Source organism: Polypterus senegalus, chromosome 11 (genome assembly GCF_016835505.1).
Source record: "Polypterus senegalus isolate Bchr_013 chromosome 11, ASM1683550v1, whole genome shotgun sequence".
Taxonomy (NCBI): domain Eukaryota; kingdom Metazoa; phylum Chordata; class Cladistia; order Polypteriformes; family Polypteridae; genus Polypterus; species Polypterus senegalus.
This window is the reverse complement of record NC_053164.1, coordinates 100,772,227-100,784,791: the sequence shown is the minus strand read 5'-3', so window position 1 is coordinate 100,784,791 and position 12,565 is coordinate 100,772,227. Positions and strand designations below refer to the sequence as shown.

Sequence of the window (12,565 nt, the reverse complement as noted above, 5' to 3'; positions counted from 1 at the left end):
TAACTAATAACAGGAGTGAAAATGGTTAGGTTCAAGCTCCCTGTCACCCTATAATGGAAGAAAAAGATGGATGATACTACAGTCATTTGTGCATGCTCTTTCCTTAAGAAGCCCCTTAGCTGCTCAGTTTTGTACCAATGATCTCAAAAGGCCTTTTAATGAAATATACCCTTGCTTATTTGAATCTTTACACAGAGATGCAGTGGTTAGCTTAGCTTCCTCAATTCTTCTAGGATCTGACTTCAAGTTCCAGTGAGAACAGTATTATCGATGGATTTTAAACATTCTCCTTTTTTTCAGTTTTCCCTGTGTACTCCAGGTGGGTGGCACAATGGGTAGCGCTGCTGCCTCGCAGTAACAAGGCCTGGGTTCACTTCCCGGGTCCTCGCTGCGTGGAGTTTGCATGTTCTCCCCGTGTCTGTGTGGGTTTTCTCCCACAGTTCAAAGACATGCAGGTTAGGTGCATTGGCGATCTTAAATTATCCCTAGTGTGTGCCCTGCCCAGGGTTTGTTCCTGCCTTGTGCCCTGTGCTGGCTGTGATTGGCTCCAACAGACGGATTATAGCAGGTTGGACAATGATTGACTGACTAACTGTGTACTTCAGTTTGTTCTCATATACCATGAATATGTGTTAATTGTTAATCTTCCATTTTTTACATCCAGTTTTGGAGCCCATTCACCCAGTACATATTTTTTTTAATTGATATACTTTATTAATCTCCTAAGGGGAAATTTTCTTTTTGCATGACCTTTTGGAAGTCAGAGTGCAGTGTCAGCCATTCGACAGTGCCTCCCCACTGAGCTCTTTTCAGGTTAAAGGCCTTGTTCAAGGGTCAAACAGAGTAGGATCCCTTCTTTCTGGAGTGATGAATCTTGCCATGGCAGCACAGGGCACAAACCTAGTACTGACTCTAATCAGAGAACAGACTCATTTATCCCAGGCCAGTTTAGAATTGCCAGTTAACCCAACTGTCATGCATTTGAATGTGGTACCCAGAGCAATCCCATGCAGACACAGGCACAAAGTGCAGGGACCAGGTCAGGATTACCAAGTCACTGGAGCTAAAAACAATGGAAGATGAAAATGTGGATAAAGAGATAAATCAAAAGAAAATATTAGACAAGCATGTGAATGCTCCAAGGGAGATTTAATACAAGGAGAACATTGTATTGACGTACACACCAGAGATTTAGCAAGCCATGCGAAATAGATTATATGCTGCATTTTCAGACTGAGTTGATCATCTTTGTTATGAAACTAGAGCTCAGCATTTAGAACATGCTGCTCTAAATCAGACCTCTTTGGAATGCTGTCCAGAAACAGCAGATCCCTGCACGTGTTCTTAGAACATGTGCTGTCGTGTTTACAGTCGGCAAATGTTCTTAATTTCCTACTCCCTCTTTCACATGCAAGGTCTTGCAGCAAGAGTTTTAACAACCCAGAACTTGACTGCAAAGAAAAAACAATAACACAGCCAAAGTTGAGTGTAATTCGGCAGTCTGGTTTTGCTGTGTCATTTTAGAGTTTTGACTAGGACATTTTTATATGAAGGTCAGAAGAATTCTGGTTATTTAAATATTCTATGACTGAAATTTAAAACATCTTTGCAAACCCCTTTATTAAAAAAAAAACTGCTAAATAAGAATAGAGGCTTCAAAAATGTTCGAGGCTAGGAAATATCTCTTGCAATCCAGCTTCTGCTTTGCATATACTTTGTAAAATGGTGAATATCAATTGTAAAAATATTCAAAATATTACCAGGAGGCTAGAAACTTAATTTCTTGAATTATCTTGGAACTGGTATCCCATCTAGTAATGCTCTATTGCTACCAGGGTAGACTTTGGTTGTCTTTATGAGTGATGGTGCCCTGTGAGGAACTTGCACCATTATCCATGGTTTGTTCCTGCCTTGCTCCAATTACCACCAGAATATGCTCCAGCCATATACACAGAATAAGTGGTGCTTTCGAATGGCTTTCAATACAGATGTCTAACCCTTCATTTTTGAACCCACAGTTTCCCATTCTAAGGTTACAAGGAGCAAGGGTGTATATTGGAAGCAATGAAACACAAGGCATCCATCTTGTGTTCTTGTGTTGTGGAATCCATCTTTGACGAGGACCCCAGTCCATCATATAACACACTCTGGACATGCATATACACAACCCTACCATCTCATCTACTTTTATAGGTTAAGTCATAACATCTGAATTAGCCCAATATGAAGATGTTTGATGTGGGATGAACCTAGAAAAAAATACTGAACATCCACACAGATGTGTGGCGATTGTGCAAATTCTCCTTAAACAGTCTAATTAAAAGTAGGTCCCTTAACATTGCTAGCCAGCAGAACTGCTTACTGTGCCATCCACCAGGGAAAATTGCTCTGAAAAACAGTTGTCCATGATGTCAGAAATAAACACTTTCAAAACAGGTACCTTGTACAAATAGAGTAAATAGCAATGTGACGAAAGTAACAACCTGGCAGTTTGGTCTTAAAGGTCACCTGAAATGGCAGAACCTGTTGAGAATAAGGCAAGAGAACAGATTAAAATTTTAAGTGGTAATCTCCTTCCCAAAATATATCTCCTACACCAGCGTTTCTCAACCTTTACGTATTTGCGACCCGGGTTTTCATAACAGTTTTAATCGCACCCACCCCCCCAACGTTTTTTTGAAAGGAGCCCACTAATACCAATTTGTTTTTTTTTTTAAATTAATGATCTATCATAGATGCATATTTTATTATACCTATTAACTTTTATCAACATTTATCTAACTCTATATTTATTTTTCTACTATCAAAATGTAGTTTAAGTTAAGTTAATTTGTTTTTGGTTTCAATAGATGTATTTTTCACATTTTCAATTCTTGTTTTCTTTTTTTCACATCTTCGTGCCCCCTTTTTGTTACTTCGCACCCCCCTAGGGGGGCCCGGCCCACAGTTTGAGAACCACTGTCTTACACTATAAAAATGTCCTTCTTGATAGCCTACAAAAGTGATAACTAATTGTAATTAGTATTGGTATAATGGTATTGTATACTGTATATAATAATAATAGTATTGGTATACAGTATAATGGTACAGTATTGTGTTTTTTTTTAACACAGATTATAAAATCTCAACCCCAGCATTTGCTAAAACAGTTTCTGTACCCTAACTTAGTGGGTCCCTTTTGACTAACAATCGGGCCCTTTTTAATAAGCACCTCATTGACGTTTGCCAGTGAGTTGCTGTAGACTGGCGTGCAGTATTTTTACCCCCCCAGTTTGACCCAAATAAACTCATTCAACAATTGCATGAATAAATCACGGGCTTCAAAGTATATGGACAAAAGGGTAAAATGGCTGTTAGACATTTATTTGTTAACTTTCAATCTTAAAAGTCCATCTTGGTCATCATCAAGACCGTCTTCCTGTCCAGTACTGGGCACACTTACACAAGGTCACTTTTATCATTAAATATACTTGGAACAAAGATATCCTAGCTGGTAGTACAGTACAGTTTAAGCACGCGAAACCTTTTTACACGTAATTATTTGCCTAAAAACGTACCTGAGTGTTCATAAAAGTGCTTCAAGTTGTTAAAAATTTTTTAACAACATTTTTCAACCTAAATGCACACTTGCAACTATTTGACATATGTCTCGCGGCTTCAGGACTTTAAAAAGGTTAATGGCTTTTGAGCTTCGTCGTCGGCTTGTTTTTAGAGATATTTTTGGAGTTTGCTTGAGACATTCTTGCTCATTTAAGCGAGCACAATTCTCTGTCTACGCGATAAATTAAACGGGACAAGTCTTCCACGCCAGAGCTCTTAAGGTGGAATACAATTTAAATTAATAAACAGGCGAACAGTTCTGAGGCACTAGCGACTAACTGTTCTGTATTAATAAAGTTACAATAATAACTATTTAATCATCAATATTATAGCACAAACGATAAGGCATAAAAAGAAAAAAGTACAGCTGGTGAGAACATTTGTGCTAAATTATTTGTCTTTCCAAGATGAAAAAAAAATAAAAGCATTTAAGACTCTTTCCTTTTGTTAAGAGTGTACTTGTTAATTCCACCTTTAATGGGCGTGGCAAACCGGCAAAGGGCAAGGAATAAAAGCAGCGCAGCTAAGCGAAGCGGAACTACTGTAGCAAAGCAGCTGTAACAGCGGAGTTATAGTTACTGTAAGCGAAGCTTGAGTCTTTTCTGAAAGGTAATTATTTACACATTTTACTGACAAAGGCAACGCTTATTGATATATATATTGTGATTGTATTGACATTTGAATCAGTTTAAAAGTTTGACATGCGAGGGAGGTGAATGACAGCACTCTTTTTAGAGAAGTATAAGTACAGTACGGTCTAGCCTGTGTATATAAAGCGTCCTCGAGTTCTTTCTTATTCGGTAATCGTAGCAGTAATTTCTTGCCAACGGGCGCAGAAGTTCAGTTTGGCGTGATTAAACAAACAAAAGTAACCGTAGTTTATTCATGTAATGCAGTAACAGTAAAAAGTAACGCTCGCCTACAGTCTGGAGCGCACGTGTGCTTGTGAATTAAAGTAGGTTTCGGTTCAGGCCTTTACGGTGTCTTTTGAAACCTAGTGGACTGTAATCATCGGGAAAGGCGTACGTGTTCAACTGACAGATCTATTTCTCTCGGTCTAACATTATATTAGAATGTGACTGTTTTAACTATATTGAGTCTTCTCTCTTTATATTGCGTGTTAACACCCAATAATGTTATGAGTTTGGTGCCAAATGTTTTATGTATTTTTGTTTTAATAAATTATCTGGTACATGTGCTGTCAGGTGTGGACGCCGGTGATTGCATCAGCACAACGTATCTCGGAAAAGTCGAGTCTTTGACTGCCTGTAGGGGTCCTTCAGTGTCCTTTCATTGTTTCCCTCCGCGTCTACAATACAAAAAGAACATTTTCAAAATGGCATGCACAGCTAATATCTTGTCTTGATTTAAATGCAGAGGAAACAAACGCACCGTCATGACTTGGTGCCCCCCAACCCCCCTCTCTTTGTGTGGATGAAACAGGAGAAACCTTAAAATACCGGCCAAGGCCGGGACGCTCTGTTCTGCGAAGTACTCGGTGACTTGAATCGTGCTGATGCAATTGGAGACTCCTTCACGGAAATGACGATGACGCTTGCGGCGTGACTTACCGGTGCTTTTAGAATTCTCTTTTTTCAGACTTTAGTTACACTGATACTTGTCATTTTTGCTTGACGTTTTACTATGAAGTGACGTCATAAAAACGGCATATCGTTGAAAATTGGTTATTGTATTTGGACCTTTCGTTACATCTTGCCTGAAGAAAGTGCCTCGAAAGCTTGGATATTGTAATCTTTTTAGTTAGCTACTAAAATGTGTCATTTTGTTTAACTTCCCATTATATCCGTAATGGTTAACACGGTACAACACCCTAGTACTACAGAGTTAGTTATAAACGTCCATTGCCCTATTGCTCTTAATAATGAGTTTGGTGCATGTCTATTTCGTCTATACTCTTGTTCGGAACATGTAATAGGCATAAAACTGGTTATGTGGGTTTAAAATTGAATCGATACGTGAAGATGGCAATTAGGCGTTGTCTCAGCCTACTTGAGCCGGATGTTGCCGAAACGACTCGATCTAAAAACTGCATGCAAGTAGGCAGCACTCCTTGGGTAGATAACCGGCAGGGTCGGGCCATGGCAAGAACCCAACCCCTCAAGGAGTGGCAGCAGTCGAAGTGCCTATACATAAAAGATTAGGTGCACATTGGCCTCTCTTTCCGAAGATAATGCAAAAAAGGGCTTAACTTGAACGGCATGAATATTTAAATAGTTCGTTTTTGAAATACAGAGCATTAGAAGTGGCAGTTTCTGATGCAACATTATGAGGATCTGACTTCACACTTGCCTGTAGTCACATTTCAAATAAACTTGCTGTTCTTGTTTTCCTGATAATTGCCTTTGTTAAAAGTGAGGTACAGTATATCTATTGATGGACTGTATGCCTCAAAACCAGATCAACAAAGCCAAGATTTTTCTCAATATCATTCAACTATGGCTATTCCATAATTAATAAACTGTATTTTTTAACTAAATCTTAACCTGAATGATTACAATATGTTTACTTAAACTACAAATTGTTTTGCATGTTCCATTTTTACCACCCAACTTTTTTTTTTTTTTTTTTGAAATGCATAATAAATTTTCAGATTTTGGAGCAACCTACAATGGCAGAATGGGCTACAAATGGACTAGCACCGTGTATACTGTTGATTCTATCACCTAGCCAGCTCACTTGGTTTAATTTAGAATCAGCAGGCAGCATGATGTAACTCTTAACCACATAACCAACATGGCAAAAATAGCAAACTCCTCGCAGTTAGTGATCCAGCCATCATTTGAGCCCAGCCTTATGGAAACCCATCTGTACCAGTGGTTCAAGCATTTTTAATGTACAGGGTGTTTTAATTGTACACTGGATATCTGTGAACATTTCTTGATCGGGTCACTGTTCGCTTCACCCAAAGATGTACAACATTTAATCCGTCAACTTTTAATTTATTGTTACCATGAGAAAATGGCGTCCAGTAAATGGCTGGTACGTGTCTTGCTCCTGATGCTGCCAGGATCGTCTCAAGAGACCTGCAACCTTGTAGTGGAAAAATTGGGATCAGTGAAGGGATCATTTTTTCATAAACTTAAGTAACTGATACGTTTTTAATTTCATTTATTATAACTGGAAAACAATGGTGTTTAATGAATGCTAATATTTTGGTGGGCATTTCAAAGATAATTCAGTACTTCTCAGACACACAGAGGTTAGGCTCATTTAAATTGGTGTTTGGATGCGTTTACATTGGCCATTTAATAAACCCTGGCCAGAGCTGTTTATTACCGTGCACCTGCATTAAGCTGATTTGAGAAATTGATTGATTTCCTTGAAACTTAGAACTATCTTCTGTATTTCAGGTTTTTCTGTAGTCTTGCATCATGAGCAAAGATAGTGAAGTGGACATGAAAGACGTAGAGCTGAATGAATTGGACATGGAGAAACAGCCAATGAACACACAAGCAGTGGATTATCCTGCAGAGAAGAATGGCTCTGTTAAGGTTAAGGTACCTGAGGAAATGGAGGAGAAATTCACTGGCCTGTCCAAGGAAGAACTGCTGAAAGTGGCAGGGACACCAGGTTGGGTGCGAACACGCTGGGCATTGCTCATCCTGTTTTGGCTGGGCTGGATTGGAATGCTTGCAGGTGCCATTGTAATTATTGTACAAGCGCCACGCTGCAAGCCCATTCCTGAGCAGAAGTGGTGGAATAAGGGTGCCATGTACCAAATCAGCAGTGTTGAGAAATTCCAAGATTCTAATGGTGATGGAAAAGGAGACCTCACAGGTGAGTTTATAGTCTTTGGCTAGAATGTCAGCAGCATTAAGAATAATAAGATATTTGGTAGTTGAATTAATACTCCTTCATGCATTCATTTTACAAACCTGCCTAACTCAGTTTTAGGATTGAGAGGAATAAAGTTAGGTTAGAACACTTGGTCAGTAATGCACAATTAGAGTTGGGAAACAAAGTTCATGAGGCATAATTTTGGAATCTTTAAGGTTTGCACAGCCAAACTGTCTGGGTATAAATGAGTTCATTTTGTAACCCTTGGTGTTGAATTTTAGCAGACCAAATGGTTGAAGATTGAAATATTTTCTTTTTTTTAGTCCTGGCATGGAAAAGTCAGATTATACTCATTGGCATTCTGAGGTGCAAACAAATTTTTCTTAGGATAAAGGCTGATAAGTGGGATTTGTAATTGATCATTATTTAATTCATAGCCCAATAAATGTCCCACCATCCAGTGAAACAAAGGATAGTTTTCTATTTTCATACGTTGTTTTGTACAGTTGCAATTTAAAATGACTGTTACGCTGTATCGTCTTAATTTTAATCTGCAGTGTATACTGGATTATCTACATGCCTTGTTTCTTCTTGTATCCACAGGAATTAAAAATAAAATTGATCATCTGGAAAAGTTAAAAGTTAAAGGCCTCGTACTGGGACCAATATATCAAAGTACATTTGGCTCTGACACGGACATGCTCACCATTGATCAGACGCTAGGCCTTAAAGAACATTTCACAATTCTTTTGGAAGCGGCACAGAAGAAAGGTGAATTTTATTTATTGCCAGAGCAAGTCTACAGGACATCCATATTTCGTTTAAATATTATACAGCAATATACTTGTGATTTGCTAAAATGAAATCTTTAAAGTTCATACTACTATAACTCAAATACCAGTTGTGTTTTTTGGTTGTCTGTGTTGATCCATCATTTAGTTGCTATATAGCCATCTTTTATTTAGACAAGTTTACCAATGAACCTTGCTTTCTGTTTTTTAAATTTGTTTTTATGTTCTTTTTTTCAGGTATTGGCGTAGTTTTGGATTTAACTCCAGATGACAAGAACAATAATCCTTGGAATAACATTTCTAGTCCTGAGGTGCAAAACAAATTGAAAGTGAGCATTTTTTTTTTTTTTTTGCTTTCTACCTTTACACAATTAAAAATGATGGTAATGGTAAAACACGTACATGTCAGTGAAATACTTGAAACCAATACAAGATTAGTTTGTTTATTTTTGAGCATAATGATAAAGGTCCAGTGCTTCCTCACATGTCTAGAATTGAAAGATGCAACTCCATATTTCCCATATGTATAATAATCTGAACTCGAACACTAACGGAACGATGCTTCACTACTTGTATCAATCCCACAGAATGAGAAATCCTTGTTAATGTTTTCAAAGACACAGATGTATGACATTGACTGAACTATTTGGAACGCATTTTAAGTATGTCACACCCTTGTGACCACACTGAAGCGAATGCCTAGCAAGACTCTGGGTATATAAAACTTTTAACAAAAGGCTTTAATGTTTGGTAGTGCGCATTAACCCTAAGCATATTAGAAGTACAGATGCACATCACCATTTATGGAGTACAGACGGGTCATGTGAATTACTCGGGGATGTAGTCCGACAGATATTGAACTGGCAACCTTGTGATTTAGGGTTCAGTTTCTTAGGAACTAAGCTATACTGCCTTTTAAAATGGTGGCATGACCTTCAGTATAGAGAATGGTATTTGTGGGACTTCATGTTACTTCAACCCAAGTAGATTTATACTTATTTAATGCACTTTTGCAGGCTGCCTTTGAGCACTGGCTGACGACTGGAATAGATGGAATCATGATAAGTCAAATGGAAGGCATTAAAGACCATGCCCCCTCTCTGTTTGATGAACTGAGGAATCTAACAGACAAATATACCACTGATACTCGGCCCAGGTCAGCTATCTGGTTTTATTTTTCAATTTTGTAATCGGTATGGCCTTGGGATTCTTACTGATCATAGTCCATTCAAAACTTGTCAAAGATTTTACTGAGTCTGCACTGGCCCCCACATTTCTGAACTGGATTAAGCATCTTTAAGAATGAGATGAATCTCTTCTGCCACCTAGTGGTGTTTTCACTCCTTAATCAAGTCACAGATAGTGATGCTCTCCATGCAGCTACTCCATTACTAGTAGCAATGATCCCTTGGTATCTTGTTTATAATGTGTATTTGCCAAGTTTTTGTTATTTTAATATACTTGTTAAGGTATAACAATGGTGTAGTGCACTATGATTAAAGATGTCCTTAGTGACTCTCAGGATGAACTGTTCTCCCTATATACTCCAGGCACACTGGTCGTCTTTACACATTCTTAAAACCTTCATGTTGGATTACTTGGTCACTCAAAACTGACTCGTTATGAGCGAGTGTTTAATGCCTTGCAGCTAATGGTGCCAGGATAGGGTTGTGGTTCTTATAAAACTCCTCTGAACAGGTTCAGTAAGTAGATGGATGACTCATTTAATTTGAGAACAAAAGTGATCTTCTAGATAAAAAAAATAAACAGAAGTGGTTCACAAAAATAGAAATCTCCATTATTTATTGCAGTTAATTATCTGTTTTCTGGATCTCTAGGTCTAAAGTATGTTTTGTGTGGTCAAAATAAAGGGTCTGACACTTTTTAATGTCTCTCTTCCTTGCTCATCAGGGTCTTTATAGGCGTGACATCCTCTAAAAATATTGCAGAAGTAGTGGAAATTCAGAATATCTCTAGGACTGATTTGCTTTTATCTGGAATCCTGCACAACTCTGGGAGTCCTCAAAGTGGATCAGAGGTTGCATTACATGTCCAGGAGTATATAGAAAGACTAGGAAATTCCTCACCTGCATGGTCGGTAAGTTTCCAGAGAAAAAAACATTCTACCTCCTTCAGCCATATAATTTATTTTATGATGAATAATTATGTTGCTCTATTAGAGTAAGTAGGTTTTAATTGTCTAATTCTTCCATGATGTTTAAAATATAAATGAGTGTGTACTATACAATATCACTTCAGATTCCATCTAAAAAGTCAAAAGTGGTTGGGTACGATTTAAGATGTATACACTTGTTACTTTTCTTAGGTGGGAAGTCGCACTATGGGTCATTTATCATCTCTAGTGGAAGACAGGCTTGTGAAGTTATATTCCATGATGCTGTTCACTCTTCCGGGGACACCATTCATCAACTACGGTGATGAGATCGGCCTTTCAGACCATTCAGCAGAGGTAGGAAGACTGAATTTCCTGATGTTAAGTACTTGCTAATGCTGCCTTAGAAGGCTCAAATGAGAATTGTATTTTGCTGTTTTCTTATGATGTGATACCATAAAGATTAGCATAAGGTGTGTTGAAATAGTTAAAATACTTATTTATTTTTGTGTGCATGTAAATATTAATAGGTAGTTAGAAGGTTTTGGCCTTGGTTTGAACGGTGCTGTAAGTCATAATTTAAATGTAGTCAGCCATGCCGCTCTTTGTTGATGGCACATAAGATGGCTAACAATACAATGTCTTTCCTTTTTCTTTCTTGTCAGAAACCAAACACCAAATTTCCTATGATGCCATGGAACGACGGTTCAAATATTTCTGTCGAGGTTAGTAGTATCTGAATTGACCAGCATGCCCATATACCCTGAAGTTTTAGCTTGTATTTTTACTTGATTCCTTATTGAAGTACAATTCAGTAGCGATAGATAGATACTCTATCTATCTATCGCTACTGAATTGTACTTCGCTGGTCTCTTCTTTTAAAAGATTAATTTCAAAATGAATTTACTATTTATGGAAAAAGCAGCTTCTGTGCACTCTAGACCTTCAAATTTATATAAATGCTTTGGCTTTTTTTTTGCTCTTCCAGAGTCAAAAACTAGATGGAAATTCCTTGCTGAACCTGTATATACAGCTGAGTGAACTAAAAGTGAAGGACCGTTCCTTAAAACATGGGGATTTCTTCACCATCTTTCATGACGATAATGTCTATGCTTACTTACGAGAGTGGGACCAGAGTGAACGGTTCCTTACAGTGCTAAATTTTGGAAATACACAAACGTCGGTGTCACTGAAACATGAAAAATTACCAGCAGGAGCCGAAGTGGCCCTTAGCACTCACCCAGAGCGACAAAAAGAACATGTGGACCTAACGAAAGTGATGCTTGAGCCCAATGAAGGACTTTTATTGAGGTTCCCCTATGTGTCATAAATACCAGCTTTAGACACTTTAGGGGTTCTTTCAGGCTTTTTAAGCAGCACCACCTACTGCAAGGCATTACATAGCCACACTGAGGAAGTTGACATGCAATTTGCTCTGTAGGTGGTTTCAATTTGAATAAAAGTTGTAGTTACAGTTTTGGTTTGGTTAAAAAAAGGTATACATTTGGAAAGGACTAACATTAAGTTTAGCGTTTTAATGTCCTTTTTTCAGCAGAGTATTTGATGCTGCTTAAATGGTCTTAAACTTTTAACAATAGACATTCCCACCTAAATTACTGTAGAAGTTTTTCAAGTTTTTGTACTAAGACAAATGCATAAAATATGGTTGATAAAGGTAGAATTTCCCCTCAAGTTTGTTTTTTGAATGGCATAAAGAAAAGGGGAAAATAAAGTTTTAGAATTTTTTTTTCTTTTTGTTTCTGTTATTTACATATACATTTTAGATGTCTATCTTCTTTTCTGTATGCTCAGCTCATGTTCATACATAAGTTTACAGATATAGAACTGCAACAGTGGGTACATAACTCATAAGCACAAACATTTCCTTCAATAAAAAGAGACCCATAAACTTGGTTATAAATTCTGATGACAAAAGAGGAGGCTAGTTGACAAGACAGCATTTCTGAAGCTGACACAAAGCCATGTCTAAAAGTATAACTGACAGTGTCCTCTCCTGGGACCTACAGATGAATAACTGCCGTATGTCCATGTTTTCTGAGTCCCTTTACCCCAGTTTAGGGCCTTGGACAGCCACAGTCTGTTCTTGCAGCACATAAAAGAACTGAGAAACAAGCAAGAGCACACTGAAAAAGCCCACATTTGCTCATACCAGAAAACTGAACAGAGCTGCCAATCCACCTAAAACACAAGTCATTTGTGTTGTGTAGAAATGCAAAGATTTATTGGAATGTCCTCTGAAAGC

General features: G+C 37.9%; 1 protein-coding gene across 1 annotated transcript; it reads left to right on the top strand.

Annotated features, from left to right (window-relative positions):
• Nucleotides 1–4,108: 4,108 nt before the first annotated feature.
• Nucleotides 4,109–12,052, top strand: LOC120539371 (4F2 cell-surface antigen heavy chain-like). Its single transcript, XM_039769372.1, has 9 exons — nt 4,109–4,209; nt 6,972–7,398; nt 8,002–8,169; nt 8,427–8,518; nt 9,206–9,345; nt 10,101–10,287; nt 10,516–10,659; nt 10,968–11,027; nt 11,291–12,052. The coding sequence occupies exons 2-9, from the start codon at nt 6,993–6,995 to the stop codon at nt 11,630–11,632; spliced, it is 1,539 nt and encodes a 512-aa protein (XP_039625306.1). The 5' UTR covers nt 4,109–4,209; nt 6,972–6,992; the 3' UTR covers nt 11,633–12,052.
• Nucleotides 12,053–12,565: the final 513 nt, after the last annotated feature.